This window comes from Tupaia chinensis, unplaced genomic scaffold, assembly GCF_000334495.1.
Source record: "Tupaia chinensis unplaced genomic scaffold, TupChi_1.0 Scaffold145156_1, whole genome shotgun sequence".
NCBI classification, from domain to species: Eukaryota; Metazoa; Chordata; class Mammalia; order Scandentia; family Tupaiidae; genus Tupaia; species Tupaia belangeri.
This window is the reverse complement of record NW_006205016.1, coordinates 158,003-178,386: the sequence shown is the minus strand read 5'-3', so window position 1 is coordinate 178,386 and position 20,384 is coordinate 158,003. Positions and strand designations below refer to the sequence as shown.

Sequence of the window (20,384 nt, the reverse complement as noted above, 5' to 3'; positions counted from 1 at the left end):
AGACAGAGAGACAGAAAGCGAGAAATCACCCCCCAGGGGGGATGGTCACGCTGCAATCCCTTCTCCTCCATTCTCCTCCTGGGATCTTGGGCACGCACGCACATGCGCCCAGCGTGAGTTTTAAGCCACCGGGTCCGGGACGCGAACCGCAGTCGACTATGTGGAAGGCCAGAGACATAGCCATTACGCTAACTGCTCGTTCCCAAGGCTGCCCACTTTTTCTCCATTGCTCTTTAATATACTGCTAGAGGTCTTAGCTAATGCAATCAGAAAAGAAAACAATATAAAAGGCATTCGAATAGGCAAAGAAGAGTTGAAAATATCTTTATTCGCAGATGACATAATGGTATACTTAGAAGACCCAAAGGTCTCCATGAAAAAAACTTCTTGAAGTAATAAGTGAATACAGGATACAAAATCAACATCCAAAAATCTATAGCATTTCTATGTATGAACAACAAGTTGAATGAAGTAGTGCTGAAGAAAGGAATCCCTTTCACCATAGCCACAAGATGTGTAAGATACCTAGGGATAATTCTAACTAAGGAAATCAAAGACCTTTATAAAGAAAACTATGAAAGTCTTAAAAAAGATATTGAAAGTGACATTAAAAAAAGTGGAAGGACATCCCATGTTCCTGGATTGGAAGAATCAACATAATCAAAATGGCAATTCTACATAAATTAATCTACATGATTAATGCAATTCCAATCAAAATACCAGAAATAGTCTTCTCAGACATAGAAAAGACAATCATAGAATCTGTCTGCAATCATAAAAGACCTCGTATTGCCAAAGTAATCCAATGCAAGAAGAGTGGAGTAGAAGGCATTATCACTCCTTGATTCCAAGATACACTATAACGCTGTGATCATCAAAACAGCATGGTATTGGGAACCAGCAATTAGCATAATGGCTGTGTCGCTGGACTCCCACGTAGTCGACCGCGGTTCGTGTCCTGGACCCGGTGGCTTAAAACTCATGCCGGGTGCATGTGCGTGCGTGCCCAAGATCCCGAGAGGAGAATGGAGGAGAAGGGATTGCGGCGTGACCATCCCCTCTGGGGGGTGATTTCTCGCTTTCTGTCTCTATGTTTCTCTCTGTCTGTATGGCGAGCGCACGCACCCTATAGCAAGAAAACCTCTCCGAAAAAACAAAAACAAAAACAAAAACAGCATAGTATAGAGATTAAGCTATTAGCATGATGATCCAAAATGGAATAGAAAAGAGACCCCAGAAATAAACCCCAAAGCTTACAGCCAACTGATTTTTGACAAAGGATACCAGTCAATTCATTGGGAAATAAAAATCTTTTTAGTAAATGGTGCTAGAAAAACTTGGTATCTACCTGCAGAAAGATGAAACAATCTGCATCTTTCACTATTAACAAAAAATCAACTCAAAATGGATCAAAGATCTGAAATTAAGACCAAACTATAAAAATACTGGTGGAAAATACTGGTGAAACTCTGAGAGACACTGGAGTAGGCAAAGACTTTTTAAATAAGACTCCCAAAGCACAGGCAATAATCCCTAAAATAGACAGGTGGGATTATAGCAGACTAAGAAGTTTCTGCACAGCAAAGGACACAGTAACAAGTGTGAATCGAATGGGAGAATATTTTTGTTAAATATGCCGCAGACAGGGGACTGATAACCAGAATACACAGGGAACTCAAGTGCCTTACGTGAAAAAATAAAAATAAATAAATAAATAAAAACCCAATTAAAAGATGGGAAAATGAGCTAAACAGAAATCTCTCTAGGGAAGACATACGAATAGCCAAAAAACTTATGTGGAAATGCACAACATCCTTCATCATAGGAGAGATGCAGATAAAAACCACAAGGATATGCCACCTAAGCCCTGTCAGAATGGCAAAGATTAAAAATATAAAAAGTCGGGATCAGCAGTTAGAGCAGTTAAGCTCTCAAAAAAAAAAAAGAAAAGAAAGAAAGAAAGAAAAAGAAAAAGTGTGGCACATATATTCTATGGACTACTACTCAGCCATAAAAAAACAAGACCCTGGCATTTGATAGAAAGTGGTCGGATATGGAGGATCTATTGCTGAGTGAAGCCAAGACATATAAGAAAGATATTGCATGTATCCACTTAATATATACCGACTATCTGCACTCTATGGCAGGGATTAAAAGCAGTGAAAATAGTTAACAATGATAAGACAGTGTGGAATGGGAAAGGAGCAGCATATCACTCCCTGCTACAAAATATACTATAAAGTTGTGATAATAAAAACAGCATGGTATTGGCACAAAAACAGACAGGTGGACCAATGGAATAGAATAGAGACCCCAGAAGTAAACCCCAAAGCTTACATCCAACTCTTTTTTTTTTTTTTTGGAGAGGTTTTTGCTATGGGGCATATGTGCTCGCCAGAAAGACAGAGAGAGACAGAGAGATAGAAAGCGAGAAATCACCCCCCAGCGGGGATGGTCACGCCGCAATTCCTTCTCTTCCATCCTCCTCTCGAGATCTTGGGCATGCACGCACACGCACCCAGCATGAGTTTTAAGCCACTGGGTCCGGGACGCAAACCACAGTCGACTACATGGGAGTCCAGCGACATAGCGGTTACGCTAACTGCTAGTCCCAGTACTCTTTTTACAAGCAAAATGATAAGTAGTGATTGACTATTTAAAAAAATAATTGGAATAATAATCAGGAAAAAAATAAAAAGCTATTGGATGATGAAGATGGGGCTTTTAATGTCTATTGACTGATGTGCTTGGTATTACTTTGGTAAAAGAAATGTAATACACTGTAAAGTTATACGTGAGTCAATGTAATATAAACAAGATTGTGATAATAAATTAATTAATTAATCTTTTCTAAATCCCTTAATGTGTTTTTATACTTTCTTCTCTATGTTTTGAAACATTAGGCTTACCCATTATTTTTCACTTACACATTTCAATTTATATACAACTTCATTTCATCACTTACTCACGAGTACTCTCTGAATGTATTAGTACCACTATGTTTTGATTTTACTGTTTCTTTCTCCCTAACCCTGACTCTCCCAACATCAATTTCTTCACTGCTAAAAAGGTGCACAAAACAGCACTGAAAAACAGTAGCTGGATGCCCAAGAAGGGCTGGACTTATCCTGCTGCAAAATAAGAAGAATCAGTGAGAGTTAAGTTTCTTTGTAGTCCAGTGAGTTCTGTTCCGTTAACTAATCATGATTTTCCTTTATTATTTTAAGCTAATGTGTCAAACATGGAAATAACCTTAACTTCTATGAATTCTTTAAAAAAAAAAAAAAAAAACTTACTGAGACAATTATCTTACCTAAAATGTACCAGTTTGCTTTAAATGTTATTTAAGGGTATGCTCCATGAGTGTAATTTTACTATACCTTAAGAACATTGAGGCCACTCACAGGAGTGAGGGAAAGCTGGTGGAGCCCAGGGGGAAGTGGAAGAGCTACTTAAAGGCAGAAGCTCCAGTCCACCTCCAGCAGGATTGACCACAGGGAGCCCAGAAGGCACGCTGTGCTGCAGAGAGGCAGGCAGGAGTCTGGAGCTTCTTTAATAAATAGTGCCATAGACTGAAAAACCGAACATGAGGGTAGCAGGTGCTGCAAAGTTGGTGGTAGCTGTGGCAGTATTTTTACTGACAATTTGTGTTATTTATCAAGTATTTGAGATAAAAATGGATGCAACTTTAGGAAATCAATTTGCAAAATCAGCATTGGACACAGATGCACACTCTACAAAGCCTCTCAGATATAAATATGGACTCTCAATGCTTGTCCTGAGAAACACTTTGCCTTTAAAATGGAAAATGGAGCGGCCAATGTGGTGGGACCCAAAATCTGCCTAGAAGACAATGTCTTAATGAATAGTATTAAGAACAATGTCAGGGGACCAGGTGTAATGGCTATGTCGCTGAACTCCCATGTAGTCCCGGACCTGATGGCTTAAACTCACGCCGGGCGTGTGTGCGTGCATGCCCAAGAATCCCAAGGGGAGAACGGAGGAGAAGGGATTTCCGCAAGGTGAGTGCACGCGCCCTATAGCAAAAACCTCTCCAAAAAGAAAAAGAACAATGTCGGAAAAGGGTATCAATGTCACCTTGGCAAATAGAAAACAGTAGAAGTATTAGACACTAAATACTCTTACATGTAGGGAGGAGATGTGACAGTGTCTTTTGAGTTACTGAAGGTCATAACAAAATGGAACAATAGTCTTTTTTTTTTGGAGAGGTTTTCGCTATAGGGTGCATGCACTCGCCAGATCGACAGAGAGAGGGAAAGAGACAGAATGCGAGAAATTACCCCCCAGAGGGGATGGTCACGCCGCAATCCCTTCTCCTCCATTCTCCTCCCGGGATCTTGGGCACGCATGCACACACGCCCGGCGAGAGTTTTAAGCCACTGGTCTGGGACGCGAATCACGGTAGACTACGTGGGAGTCCAGCGACATAGCCATTACGCTAACTGCTGGCTCCCTGGAACAATAGTCTTAACGAGAATATATGATGATGGAGTAACCAAACTCAATGATGAGGCATGGTGGCTCACTGCCAAATTGGGAAGTACACCTAGTACTAATCTTGGTTTTAGAGACAATTGGGTCTTCTGAGGTGGAAAAGGAATTAAGACAAAAAGCCCTTTTAGAACAGTACAGAAAGAACAACAAGAATACAAACAAATATGAAGGATGGCCCAAAGTTACAGAAATGGAAGGATACATCCCTCAGAAGCAACACTAAAAGGAACATGGAGCAAATGGAAAGCACACTTTCACTTTTAATGGGAGAGATCTAAAAGATTAACTACATGTAAATATTTTAAGAGCATACAACCACCTTGGTGTGTGCATGAGCATTCAGAATTATTTATTGCTAATATAAATAGATATCTTTGTAAATAGTCAAAATAATGTGCAAATCACTAAATCATTTCTAAGCACATTTCCCTGAAAATACAGTGTTTAGATTGCAATGGTTAATAATATATGACAATTCTGAATGCATATCCAGTGAATTGAACAGAATGTGAAAATATATTGATATATATACTGGTTTCTGTAAAAATCTATCACAGAGTAATATAGATTTTAGGGGAAAAAATGGTTGTCTTTTACTTAAATTTATATATTGCCTTGTGATGACAGCAACTTTTATTTATTTATTTTTTTTTTGGAGAGGTTTTCGCTATAGGGCGCGTGCGTTCGCCAGACAGACAGAGAGAGACATAGAGACAGAAAGCGAGAAATCACCCCCCAGGGGGGATGGTCACGCCGCAATCCCTTCTCCTCCATTCTCCTCTCGGGATCTTGGGCACACACGCACACGTGCCCGGTGTGAGATTTAAGCCACCGGGTCCGAGACGCGAACTGCGGTCGACTACGTGGGAGTCCAGCGACATAGCCATTACGCTAACTGCTGGTCCCGATGACAGCAATTTTTTTATTTTTTATTTATTTTTTTGGAGAGGTTTTTGCTACAGGGCACATGTGCTCACCAGAAAGACAGAGACAGAGAAATAGAAAGCCAGAAATCATCCCCCAGGGCAGATGGCCACGCCACAATCCCTTCTCCTCTATTCTCCTCTCGGGATCTTGGGCACGCACAAGTACCCGGTGTGAGTTTAAGCCACGGGATCCAGGACTCAAACTGTGGTCTACTACACGGGAGTCCAGCTACATAGTCATTATGCCAATTGCTGGTCCCTCAACTTTTAAATTAAAAAGACATTTGGCTAATTCTGTAATATTACTCTACATTCCAACCCTTCTTTTTTTTTTGGATTTTTTTTTTTGCTATAGGGCGTGTGCACTCGCCAGACAGACAGAGAGACAGAAAGCGAGAAATCACCCACCAGGGAGGATGGTCACGCCGCAATCCCTTCTCCTCCATTCTCCTCTCGAGATCTTGGGCACACACGCACACGCGCCCGGCATGAGTTTTAAGTCACCGGGTCTGGGACTCGAACCGAGGTCGACTACGTGGGAGTCCAGTGACATAGCCATTACGCTAACTGCTGGTCCCACATTCCAACCCTTCTGGTATGCCTCTCTTTTCTTAGACTTTTTCTTCCCTTCCCAAAAAACTGAGAAAAAAAAATTTGATATCAAAACTTACATCAGATAGGTGAAAAGCACAGTAAAATTATTTTTTCAATGTACACAGTAAAACATAAATATAAATGTAAATGGCATTCAGGACCACAATGGATTTTGTGATAGCAATCAGAATAACTTGACATTGTACAAGCTATTTAGAGTGAGGCAGCTCCACAGAACTGAAGAACCAGGCCAAGTCTCCTTCCCCACCTTAATTAGGTCATTCATGACAGTTAAGTCAGTACTTTTAGAGCAACACTGTCATATATTTTCCTTATTTAAGTGTTCTCAGCACTGACCAAGTGGTCTGAAAGAGATATGCTTTAGTATCACCGTCATTTTGATTTGTAAACCAAGATATTCTGTATTTACTTCATCTAACTTCATAACAGCAATTATTATCCAAAGCTATAGTGCCATATTTATAAAATTTCTAATTATGAGTGGATTGATACATTTTTTAAATAACTGTATTTGACTCAAAGTGACTTCAAACCTGATCCTACATAAAAATGAAATGACTTTTTTGTAAATTTTAGATGTTCACTAAATGACATTTTTAAATTTTTTAAGAGCTTTAGGTATTTATTATACAGAAAGAATCTTAAATTTAGTGATAGAACATAAATTTAGGGATCAAACTGTCACTAAATTTTAGATGGCTAGTATAAAAAGGCTAAAAGCAGTATTTTTTTTATTTTGCCAAAAACCAAGTTCAAAGCAATTATTTCTTAAATACAATGAGCATTAGGATATTGTTTCTTCCCTCAGAGCCAATGTAATTCATTAATACACCTTATATGTTTAAACAGCTTTTGTAAACTTTTTAGAATTTTGGTGCTTATATTTTGACATTTAAAATACTTCCCTCAATTATGTAAATGGAAAGAATAGCTGTTTTACAATTCCAGGGATTGTACAATAATTGCTTCATTTTTTTAAATAATGAAAAAGTAAATTGTGAATTTCTGCATTATCTGGCAAAGCAATACACCTACAGAACTTCACATTAATGTTTTTTACACATTATTCTAGTTAATATGCAAAAAAATGAAATCATTGCTTTGGTTAAACACAGTAATATTCTCTGGATATATCTTAACATGTACAAAATTTACATATCTAGGTGGCAGGGCATCCTTTTATTGTAAAAACTGTAAAAAGATGGCTTTTAGAACTGTATAAAATAGTGATAAAGATTGGTAATATAACTGCTTTGGTGCAGTTTGCTTTTGTCTCAGTTCTATCATATATTGTACCAATTTAACTTTAGAAGCAATAATTATACTTTTTATTTTCAGGTATTTTTAAAATCAGCATTTTAAGTGAAACAATGTTTATTTAATGTTGTTAAGAATTTCCTTTATTAAAATCAGAAATTTAACACTGACATCTTAGTATTTTAAGTGGTGCTTAAAGACATGGGGGAATATTTTAATTTGTAATCAAATACTTGCCAAGAACAAGTGTCTTTTCATATGAATGTTGAAATTTAGCATAAGAGAAGTGATATTTAGGAGGAAAAAGAAACTGAAACCAGCAGAAAAAAAAAAAGAACACTTAATAAAAAAAAAAGAGGGAAAACTCTTAATTTTACAAAGGGAGGCAATGAGAAATAGAAATATTTCCAAACAAATTTTGAGTAATGGTCCTAGTCCACAAGTTATTAGCCTCTCAATCTTTAACATTCTATTTAATTAATATAGCTTCTTACAAATAAATCTCTCACATCCCAGTTACCTTTAATGCCAAAATCTAAGTCTAGCTTGTCAATTTTTTCACTATAACATACTCTCTTAATAAAATGCATCTTTGAACAGGAAGGTAAGAACAATGTCCCTGCAAATGAACCAATTACTAGTCAATAGAGAAAAAAAAAAACAAAAATAAAATGGTGTCAAACACTGCCCTCATAAAAAGAATACATGCAAAAATAACATGCTAATAGTCAACAAAATTTCAACCAAACACTGCAAAAATGGTACAATGTTTCAGTTTATGCAAATTTTATTATATGTTCTGCCTAAGGGTTGAAAAGTTTAAAAATCGTGAATATTCTAGTCAGCTGTCTACAGGGTTATTCCATTATAAATAAATAAATAAATAGTTTTTTTTTTATACAAAAGCTGTGATCTAAACCTAAATGATTGATAAAATGTTTTGTCCACCTCAGCTTAACATAATTACATTAATATTCTAGAAACACCTGATACATCTATGAGCAATATCATTTCCTTCAAATACCTCCGAGGCAACTGAAATACATAGATTTTTGTCTAGTAGCAAATACAGGCTTCTCATCACCCTGGCCTTGGGGTGGGATCCAGGATTTGGTTTGGTTTGGTTTTCCCCTTTCTGGCATCTTGCTTACAAACCATTCATTATTTGTTTGAAATTGCTTCCGGTACAAGCTGTGTACATTCTTTTTCACTGATGTGTAGTCTAGTTCCCTTTGGCTCAAGAGCTACCTAGATCCTCCTCTCTATTAAGAAACTTCTATTTTAAGTGACTTAAATTTATTCATCAACTTCCTTTTTAACTCATCGTCAATATTTACAAAAAAAAAAAAAAAAAAAAACAGTAGCAAGTTCATGTGCCACAAAAGTTTAAGAAATGCATGGTGTAATAGTTCCGTTGCTGGCTCCCACATGGCCAACCACGGATCAAGTCCTGGACCTGCCAGCTTGAAACGCATGCTGGCATGTGTCCATGCGTGCTCAGAATCACAAGAAGAAAATGGAGAAGAGACTGCGGCATGGCCATACCCCTCAAAGGTGATTTCTCGCATTTTGTCTCTCTGGTAAGCGCATGTGCCCTATTGCAAAAATCTTAAAAAAAAAAAAAGAAATGCATGGGAGAAATCTGCATAATCACTAAGTTTATAATAATGGCTACTTCTAAAAAATAATAATAATAATAATGGTTACTTCTAGGGATGAAGGAATAGAGAGATGCAATCAGAGATGGGTACATAGAACTTCAACTATAATCATTAATTTTTTTTTTTTTACAGAGAGACAAAAAGCGAGAAATCACTTCCCTGGGGGGGAATGGCCATGCTGCAATCCCTTTTCCTCCATTCTCGGGATCTTGCCAATCCCTTTTCCTCCATTCTCCTCCTGGGATCTTGCGCCCGCACACACATGCACCCAGAGTGATTTTAAGCCACCGGATCCAGGACTCAAACTGCAGTCGACTACATGGCAATACGCCAACATAGCCATACGCCAACATAGCCATATGCCAACTGCTGGTCATTAATTGTTTTTATGTTGTGATGAGAATAGAGGTTCATTTTATTATTCTTTATGTCTAACTATGTCTTAAGTATTTCAAAATATATAAAGCTCTCCAAAAAAGATTTTTAAAAGTTAACTTAAATTCCTTTATCACCTGCCTGCCACCAAAAAAATAAGTTATACTACTATATTTTGCAATTTACCTTCTTCCATAACTATCCATCACAGCATCCTCTAGGCTAAAAGAGCCATCCCATAATGGTAATGTACCACAATTAATTCAAATATTCTCCAAAGAATGCATGCACAGGTTGTTTCCAGTCAGTTGTCATAAGAACAGAGCTGTACAAGCATCTTTATTCATGTGTCTTTATATATTGGTACTTTAATTTCTGTAGGATGTATCCTTAAAAGTCACACTATTGGGTTCCTGTGTTTGGCCAAGTGACATCTACATATTTTTATTTCCTTAAATATTGCCAGATTACTTTTACAAAAGCTTGCAGCAATTCATACTCTCTCTGCAATGTGTGGAAAATGAAATTTATTTTAACCACATAATCATTTAACAACAGATGTTGTCCTTCCTGTCTTTCCCATATAAAACATGTTATGCTTAGCATAAATTTGTCACCAGGAGATTTGAACATGGGAAATACAGCTCTTATTTTTTCTACCTTACATTTTCAACCGAGCAATCAAAAAATGTGGTAAGTCTTCCACAGGTTACCTATACACACACACACAGACACACATGTACACACACGCCTTTGAGATGCTTCAAGAACAAATGTTAGTTCTATGTCCTAAAGTCCTCATGTGGGTCATATTTTTTTTAACCTAGATTGTAATAAATGCATTACATACAGATTAGTTTATTAAAAACTATGAAGTTTGGATGTCTTTACGGAAATAATAAAAGACAGGAGCTCTGGGGAAGAGTATTTCATTTTTGAGCGGCATGGGGTCAATAAAAACCCATTTAGACAAGGAAAAAAAAAAAGAGAGAGATTCAGACAAGTAAAAACCAGGGGGGTGGGGGAAGACCAAGACCAAGCTAGGTTCCCTCCTAGGACCTAGCTTCCGCAACCTTCTAGCCTCATCAGTGGAGGTAAGGTGATCAGGGAGAGAGAAACTGTTCCCCGCTACCGCTATTTTGAAGAGATTAAAATGGAATACACGCGGGTTCCTCCCTCCCCCACTCAGGCCGTGCGACCTAGATCCCAAAGTGTATAACTCCACTATGGGCCACTTCTCTAGCTGATGTGAGACTCGGCACTCACCAAAACACGAAAACTTCGGAGTTTCTTCGGCCGCCCTCCACTCCCGGTAAGCATGAAGCAACAGCCACCAGCTCAAACACCGCCATCTTAATCTTGCACAAGCCCTTGGGCATGCTTAATGAAAGACTGGGGTGGGCGTCACAACCAAATAGGCCCCCGCGCCCAACCTCGGTGCACTACCAAATTGGCTCCGCCAACAACATGACCCAGCCTCCATGTGGCCCTCCCCTCGATTTCCTGATCGGTTGCACTTTCTCTTTGTTATCGTCTTTGAAATACCCTCGTTTATTCCTACTGTGCTTCCGTTTTCTTTTTCTTTTTCCATCCCAAATCTTTTTTACCTTTGCTCCAACTACATTCTTCTTTCGACATTTCCAGAAGTGTACGGCGCAGTATAAACAGACAAAACTGATTCATTTCTGTTATCTCACTGATTTGTCGCAACATTATAAAGTAAACTGGAAACTAATTTTCCCTATGTTATAGATGAGGAAAGTAAACCCTAGAGTAGTGGCCAAATTTCCCAATAGTCCAGCGAGTGGACTAGAACCGAGTAATATTTTTTTCCGTTTTAATAAACCCGGAGATTCCTCTAGATGACAATCTGTTTCAACCAATTAATTAAAAAGATGGGAAAGGGATCAGCAGTTAGCATAATGGCTATGTCGCTGGACTCCCAAGTAGTCGACCGTGGTTCCCGTCCGGACCCGGTGGCTTTAAAACACGCCGGGCGTGTGTGCCCAAGATCCCGAGAGGAGAAAGGAGGATGAAGGGATTGCAGAGTGGCCATCCCCCCTGGGGGGTGATTTCTCGCTTTCTGTCTCTGTCTCTGTCTGGCGAGAGCACCGCGCCTATAGCAAAAAACCAAAAAAAAAAAAAAAAAAAAAAAAAGGAAAATTGAAGCCAGAGATGGGAAGAATTCGGACTTAAAGTCATACATTGAGTCAGTCCATGACAAAACTGGATTCAACAAGGTGCTTTCTTGTTCAATTCTGGGTCTTCTTAAGGAAGTTAAGATGCTATTCTCCAGCCTAAAAGTCCTTCCTTTCTTATTTTAGACTCAGCTCAAGTCCTGACTCCTGTAAGAGACCTTCATTCTTGGTCCTGCTGCATGACGGGAAAATACACCAACTAGATGTCAGCCTCCAAAGTTGTTTTTTATTTTTTTAAGTTTCTCAAGTGCTATGTGTGTGTGGTTTAGAAGGTTAGCAGGGGGAGCTTTGTGCTGTATGGGTAGGAAAAAGATAATAAAGAGCTCCTAATCACTTTCCAAACCTAGAGTTTCTCTCTACACTCTAATGTTGCCCTAGGCTTTCTACAAAAACCAAGCAAAGAAAACTTAGTTCGGTTTTTTTTGCATCATTAGTTTTGGTATTTTTATTTCAATATTGTCACCCTCAAGTAGAGGGTAATGTTAGAAAATTATGTAAATATCTGGGCTATGCAAGATCCCAAGAGGAGAATGGAGGAGAAGGGATTGCAACGTGGCCATCCACCCTGAGGGGTGATTTCTCGCTTTCTGTCTCTCTATCTCTCTGTCCGTCTGGTGAGCGCACGCGCCTTATAGCAAAAACCTCTCAAATTAAAAAAAAAAGTGTGTATATATATATATATTTTTTTTGGGGGGGGCTATGATGTAGGGCCATTCTGGTGTAAAATATCACATGGAACCAGTATGTGCTGCCAATGTGTGTGTAGTGAGATAGAGAAGTAATTCTTTTCGCTTTAATTATTTTTTAGCTTTTTTATTTTTTTGTTTTACTTATATTTAATCACTATACATCTTTGCGGCGTACAGAGAGGCCTTAATTTAAGCTTAAACTGTGTCTTTGCCTAGATTTAGACATGTTCGAGCATATCTTAGAAATGTGTAGAGCAGACACCAGAACTCAATTGCAAAAGGAGCTGCTAAGCTCCTGAGAAGAAAATCTATCCTAAGATAGGAGGGAATCAGACAACCTAGGGTAAAAGGAGGATCAATTCTGAGTATTGCAGGGAATCTATGAATTCAATTATCTCTTCCTATCAAGTGGCAAATCTGTTGGTTGTACCACACAATGTATTTATTCTGAGGTAGATATACAACCTCTCTCTGTAATGATTTAATGGCAAGGAGAAAGGTGTAGAAAAATGCCTGAAAGCTATTGCAAATTTTCTCTGATGACTCTTGGGACATATTTTGGTTTGCCAAAAAAAAAAATTTTTTTTAGATTAATTTCACATTTTACTTAAAGTTCCCATCATGATGTGTACTATATATATTTTTTTTCCAACAGAGCATTTTGCTTTTTTTTTTTTTGAGGGGGCGGTCTGTTAAATGTTTCTACCCTTGGCACCTCACACTCACCCTCTCTATCACTTAATCTCTACCATCCTCTCTCCTCCCTAATAGTTTCTGATATCTACCCTTATCCTCTATTATCTTATCTTCAGATCTCTCAATTTCTGCAACGAAGTGCAAATATTTGGTACAAACTGAGTGGGGATATACAGTGTGTAATTTCCTTTTTTTAATTTTTAAATTATTTTAATTTCTTTTATACATTCAATCGCTAAACAGCATTTAGCTTGTAAAGAGAATTTACCCAACATGAAGTACACCTTAGACCAGTCCAGTTGAGAATACTATACACACTATCTTCAACAGATAATAAACCATTTCTGTGCCCCACAAATGTCTTGCTACTCTATATTTCCTCCGTAATTTTCTTGCCTACATTATGCCACTCTCCCACCCTCCCTCCACACTGTCTCCAACATCCTTAATTGTTTTCAATGCATTTATGCCCTCCAATCTTTCAGTCTCTAGCATAGAGTGCGGACATTCGGCATATGTTAAGTTGAGACATACATGTCTCTGCTTCGTAACGTGGCTTGCTTCACTCAACAGTAAATCTTCCATATTTATCCACTTTCTATTGAATGCCAGGGTCTTTTTTTTTTTTTTTGAGCGGTTTTTGCTATAGGGCACATGCGCTCTCCAGACAGACAGAGAGAGGTAGAGAGACAGAAAGCGAGAAATCACCCCCCAGGGGGTATGGTCATGCCGCAATCCCTTCTCCTCCATTCTCCTCTTGGGATCTTGGGCACGCACGCACATGCGCCCGGTGTGAGTTTTAAGCCACCGGGTCTGGGACGCGAACTGCGGTCAATTACATGGGAGTCCAGTGACATAGCCATTACGCTAACTGCTGGTCCCCAGGGTCTTTTTTTATATGGCTGAATAGTATTTCACAGAGTATATGTGTCACACTTTTTTAATCCATTCATCTGTTCATGAATATTTTGGTTCCATGTCTTAGCGATCATGAGTAATGCTGCAATAAATATTGATGTGCAAGCACTTGTCCAACTGAGCATTCTCCTGTCCTTTGGGTAAATACTCAGAAGTGAAATTGCTAGTTTATATGGTAGTTCTATTTGTAGGTCTTTGAGGAACCTCCATATCGTTTTCCACACTGGCTGAACTAGTTTACATTCCCACCAATGGTGTAGAAAAGTTCCCCCTTCACCACAACCCCACCAACATTTATCACTTTTGTATTTTTAATATTCGCCATTCTTACAGGGGTGAGGTGGTATCTCATTGTGGTGTTGATCTGCATCTCCATTATGATGAGGAATGTTGAGCATTTTTTTTTTTTGGAGAGGTTTTCGCTGTAGGGCGCGTGCGCTTGCCAGACAGAGAGAGACAGAGAGACAGAAAGCGAGAAATCACCCCCCAGAGGGGATTGTCACGCTGCAATCCCTTCTTCTCCATTCTCCTCTCGGGATCTTGGGCACGCACGCACACGCGCCTGGCGTGAGTTTTAAGCCACAGGGTCCGGGATGCGAACCGCGGTCAACCACGTGGGAGTCCAGCGACATAGCCATTACTCTAACTGCTGGTTCCCTTGAGCATTTTTTCATAAACTTTTTGACTATTCGTTTGTCTTCCTTCCAGAGATTTTTGCTCAGCTCATTTTCCCATCTTTTAATTGGGTTAATCATTTTTATTTCGGATAAACTGCTTGAGTTGCCTGCTTATTGTGGCTATCAGCCCCGTATTGAAGGCATAGTTTATATAAATATTCTCCCATTCTGGGGACCAGCAGATGGCACAATGTTTACATTGCTGGACTCCCACATGTTCAAGTCCTGCACCCGGCAGCTTAAAACTCATGCCAGGTACCTATGTGTGCTTCCCCAAAATCCCAAGAGGAGAATGGACGAAAGGAGATTGTAGCATGGTCATCCCCGCTGGCAGATGATGTATTGCTTTCTGTATCTCTGTCTCTTTCTGTCTCTATAGCAAGCACACACGACCTATAGCAAAAATCTCTCAAAAAAAAAAAATACCTCCAATTGTGAGGTTTGTCGGTTCACAATAATTACTGTATATTTTTCTGTGTAGAAACTTCTTAATCTGATGTAATCCCACTTGTCTATTTAAGGGTTTATTGCCTGTGCTTTGGGGTCTTATTTAAGAAGTGTTTGCCTACCCCAATGTCTCCCAGAGTTTCCCCAGTGTTTTCTATCATTAGTTTTATAGTTTGAGGTCTTAGGTTTAGATCTTTGATACATTTTGAGTTGACTTTTGTTGATAGCGAAAGATGGGGGTATAGTTTCATCTTTCTGCAGGTGTATACCCAGTTTTCCAGCATCATTTGCTAAAGAGGTTTTCTTTTTCCCACTGGATTGACTGGTATCCTTTGTCAAAAATTAGTTGACTGTATGTTTTGGGGCTTATTTCTAGGATCTCTATTCTGTTCCATTGGTCTACCTGTCTATTTTTTTGTTCCAATACCATGCTGATTTGAGTATCACAGCTTTGTAATATATTTCAATGTCAGAGAATGAGATGCTGCCCACTCCACTCTTCTTGTCCAGGATTGCTTTGGCAATATGGGATCTTTTATGATTGCAGACAAATTAATGATTGTCTTTTCTAAATCTGTGAAGAATATCTCTGGTAATTTGATGGGTATTGTGTTAAATATGTACATTAGTTTGAGTTGAATTGCCATTTTGATTATATTAATTCTTCCAATCCAAGAACATGGGATGTCCTTCCACTTTTTGGTGTCTTTTTCATGATCTTTTTAAAGGTTTTCATCATTTTCCCTATAAAGTTCTTTGACTTCCTTGGTTAGATTTACCCCTAGGTATCTTATTTTTTTGTGTGCCTATGGTAAAAGGGATTACATTTTTCAGTTCTACCTCAGTCAGCTTGTTGTTTGTATATAGAAATGCTATGTATTTTTGGATGTTGATTTTGTATCCTGTGACTTTACTGTGTTTTATTACTTCGAGACATTTTTTCATGGATAACTTTGGGTCTTCTATGTATACCATCATGTCATCTGCAAATAAAGATGTTTTCAACCCTATTTGAATGCTTTTGATATTATTCTCTTTTCTGTTTGCATTGTTCAGGACTTCCAGCACTATATTGGAAAAGGAGTGGGGGAAATGGGCAGCCTAGTCTTGTACCAGTTTACAGTGGAAAAGCTTTCAGCTTTTCCCCATTCAGTATAATATTAGCTATAGGTTTTACATAGATGGCTATTATAGTGTTGACCAGTGAGCCTCTATGCTGATTTTGCTGAGTCTTAATCATAAAGAGATGCTGTATTTTCTCAAATGCTTTTTCTGTGTCATTTGAAATTATCACATGCTTTTTTAAAATCATTTTTTCTGTTGATATGTTGTATTACACTTATAGTTTTATGTATGGTGACATGCTTGCATCCCTGGAATAAAGCTTACCTGGTCATGATGAATAGTCTTTTTTATACGTTATTCGGTAAGATTTGTAGTTTCTTGTTGAGAATTCTTGCATCTTTATTCATCAGAGATATTGGTCTAGAGTTTTCCTTCTTGTCATGACCTTGTCTGTTTTGGGGATGAGGGTGATGGAAGCTTCATAAAATAAATTTGGGAGGGTTCCTTCCTTTTGGATCTTTAAAAATAATTTCAGTTGAATGGAGATTAAAGCTTCTTTAAAAGTTTTGTAGAATTCAGACATGAAGCCACCAGGACCAGGTGTTTTTGGGTTTTTTTCTTTGTTGGGAGGTTATTTATTACTGATTCAATCTCATTGTTTGTTATGGGTCTATAGAGCCTTTATATGTTCTTCTGATTCAATCTTGGTAGATTATATATGTCCAGAAATTTGTCCGTCTCCTCTGTATCTTTCTGTTTGTTGTTTGATAGTCACTTATAGTAGTCTCTAACGATGTTTTGTATTTCTATTGTGTCTATTGTAATATTGCCTGTTTCACTGAGAATTTGATTAATCTGGTTCCTTTCTCTCTTCTTAATCAGTCTAGCTAATAGTGTCTCAATCTTGTTAATCTATTCAAAGAAACAGCTTTTGCTTTCATTTATCTTCTGTATAATTCGTTTATTTTCTATTTCACTTATTTCTGCTCGGATTTTTATTATTTATTTTATCCTGGCATTTTTTTGGTTATTGTTTTTCCAATTCCCTGAGGCATGATATTTCATTGTCTATTTGCCACCTTTCAGTCTTTTTCTTATGTGCACTAATTGCTATGAATTTTCCTCTTAAGACTGCTTTTATGGTGTCCCATAGACTGTGGAAACTTATGTACTCATTAACATTTGTTTCCATAAATCTTGATTTCAGTCTTAATTTCTTCAGCAGTCGAGAAGTCGTTCAGGAGTAGGTTGTTTAGTTTCCATGTGTTTGAGGATTTTTCAGAAATTAATATCAGGTTTAATTCCATCATGGTCAGAGAAGATGCTGGATACAGTTTCTATGCCTTTGAGTCTGTAAAGGCTCATAGGATTTTGTGCCTTATCATATGGTCAATCTTAGAGAAGGTATCATGTGGAGGTGAGAAAAATGTGTATTTTGTTGTTTGGGGGTGGAAAGTTCTATAGATGTCTGTCTAGTCCATCTGATTTATGGTATTGTTTATGTCCTATATCTCTTTGCTTATTTTTTGTCTCATTGATCTGTCTAAAGGAGATAACGGAGTGTTGAGGTCCCCAACAATTAGTGTGTTGCAGTCTACCTCTACTTTTAAATCTAGTAGTCTTTCCTTCACATATTTGGGAGCTCCTGAATTGGGTGCATAGATATTAATAAACATTATATCTTCTTGATGAATTAGCCCTTTTGCTACTACATATTATTATTTGTCTCTTCTTACATTTTTGCCTTAGTGCCTATTTTGTCTGAAATCAATATCGCAACTCCTGCTCTTAGGTTTCCATTTGCAAGGAGTATCTTTTTCTATCCATTCACTTTTAGTCTATGTATGTCTTTATCCATAAGGTGGATTTCTTGTAAGCAGCAGATAGAGAGTTTTCTGTTTTACTATCCAGTCAGCCCAGTCTGTGTCTCTTGATTGGAAAATTTAAACCATTGACATTCAATGTTATTATTTATTTTTCTGTACTTGTCCCTATGGTTAAGTTGGCCATTTTCTTGGTTGTTTTTTGTTCTCTTATTTCTGTCTTTCTGTCTTTAGTTTTCTTGATATAGCACTCCCTTCAGAACTTCTTGAACAGCTGGTCTGGAGTTGGCAAATTATTTCAGGTTTTGTTTATCTGAGAATGTTTTTTATCTTTCCTTCCCATATGAAGGACAATCTTGCCAGGTATAGTAATCTTCGTTGAAATTGTTTTTCATTTAATGCTTTGATATATTTCCCCATTCTTTCCTCACTTGCATTGTTTCTGACAAGAGATCTGTTGTTACCCTGATGGGATAACCTTTGTAAGTAACTTGATGTTTCTCTCTTGCCAATTTTAGTATCTTGTCTTTGTGCTTTTTAGCCTGCCTGGCTATGATGTGCCATGAAGATCTTCTTGGGTTGATTCTTTTTGGAGTCCATTGTATTTCTTGGGTCTGGATGTTTTAATATTTCTCTAGGCTTAGAAAGTTTCTTCCCAGGGTTTCAGGAAATAGATTTTCAATGCCTTATTAGTTTCTTCACCTTCCAGGATACCAATTATTTGGATGTTTGTACATTTAATCGAACCTAGTATTTCTCATATACTATCCTAGGTTTTGGGTTACTTTCTCTTCTTGGTGTTTTTTTTCTATATCAGAGGTTTTTGTCTTCTACATCTGAGATTTGATATAACACATAACCTAATCTACTTTGTTTGTTTTATTTTAATTTTTTTATTGACATCATTCACTGTACATCATTACAGTATAAAAAATGATATTTTTCCATCCAGAATACACTGTATATTGGCTCAATCAAGGATATTACTCTATGTGTTATGGTCAACATATAATTTTTCATTTATTGTTTCTTATATATTTTGCTTCTTCTCCTCTACCCCTTGATTCCCTAATGCTCACCCTCTGCCATTTCCCACCCTCCTCCTATACCTAATCTGCTTTTAATACTTTCAAGGGAGGTTTTGACTTCCTGTATTACAGCCTGTATCTCTAACAGCTTCACTTGATTCTTTTTTTTATTCATTCATTTATTTTAATTTGACCAAACACACACACACACACACACACACACACACACACACACACACAGAGAGAGAGAGAGAGAGAGAAAGGGAAAGTGAGAAAGCAAGCCACCAGGTCTGGGACTCGAACCATGGTCAGCCATGTGGGAGTGTCCAGCACCTTAACCACCATGCCACCTGCTGGTCCCTGTTTGATTCTTTCTTATGGTTTCTATTTATTCTTTCAAATTGTAGAAGGATTTCTTCAACTCTCATAGCTTGTTGTCTCTTTTCTCTTTTTTCTCCTGGAATTCATTAAGTTTTTGTTTGGATCTCATCAAGTTTTGCCACTATAAATATCCTGAATTGTTTATCTGATATTTTCACAAGTTCCATTGTTCTGTCTGTGGATGAAGAATTGTTATTTTCCCTTGGGGTGATTTTTTTTGGTTTTTCATATTTCTTGTGCATCTGTGGTGGTTTCTGGTCATTGGATGAATTATATGTTTCTTCCTAATTTCTTAGAGGTAATTTTGAGCCTTTAAAGGCATTAGGGAGGATGTGATCCGTGATCTCTGATCCGTGATCTCTTTGTAGTCCCCTCACCCTGTAACTTGCACTTTTGTTGTTGAAACTGGGTGTTCCAGATGCTTCCCAGATTTTAGAGAACAGATGCCTCTGGGGCTGAGCCACAGGGTTTCAAATGTAAAAGAAACTATCGGTTTTGTGGTTGCATGCCTTCTGCTTCAGAAAACTATAAAGTTTGAGATTAATGAGAGACAGTAGAGGTTCCAAGTCAATTTCTGGCCTTGGGTTTGTACACTGGTTTCTGCCACACAGGAGCTGGGGCTATATTGACCAAAACGACAGACAAAGACAAGAAACTAAGATTGGCAAGGGAGAAATGTCAAATCACTTACAAAGGCTATACCATCAGGCTAACACTGGACCACTCATCAGAAACAATGCAGGAAAGGAAAGAATGGGAAAATATATTCAAAGGGTTAAATAAAAAACAATTTCAACCAAGATTACTATACCCAGCAAGATTGTCCTTCATATGGGAATGGTAGGGTGGAAGTTGGGACTCATACCTTGAGTGGATGATTAGAGTGCACAGATTCTAAGGCTCTCACTGGCCTAGGTCTGCATACTTGCTTCTGCCATGGGGGAACCAGGACGAATCTACAGTGTGTATTTTTTTTATTTTTATTATCATCATAATCTTCTTTATATTACATTGGATTACAAATAACTTTACAGTGTATTACATTGCTTTTTCAAAAAGGAATGTAATACACTGTAAAGTTATTTGTAATCCAATGTAATATAACTTTACAGT

The 20,384-nt window shown here is 37.9% G+C and overlaps 1 protein-coding gene and 1 pseudogene across 1 annotated transcript in view; one reads left to right on the top strand and one right to left on the bottom strand.

Moving 5' to 3' along the window:
- The window catches only part of LOC102483785 (translationally-controlled tumor protein pseudogene), a 214,533-nt pseudogene extending 203,765 nt beyond the window's left edge, over nucleotides 1-10,768 (bottom strand).
- LOC102487834 (ornithine aminotransferase, mitochondrial-like) overlaps nucleotides 3,587-20,384 on the top strand; it is a 25,529-nt gene continuing 8,731 nt past the window's right edge. Inside the window, 3 exon segments of the mRNA XM_027768009.1 lie at nucleotides 3,587-3,825; nucleotides 10,430-10,562; nucleotides 19,640-19,803. Of these exon segments, the coding sequence (XP_027623810.1) occupies nucleotides 3,587-3,825; nucleotides 10,430-10,562; nucleotides 19,640-19,803 (536 nt within the window).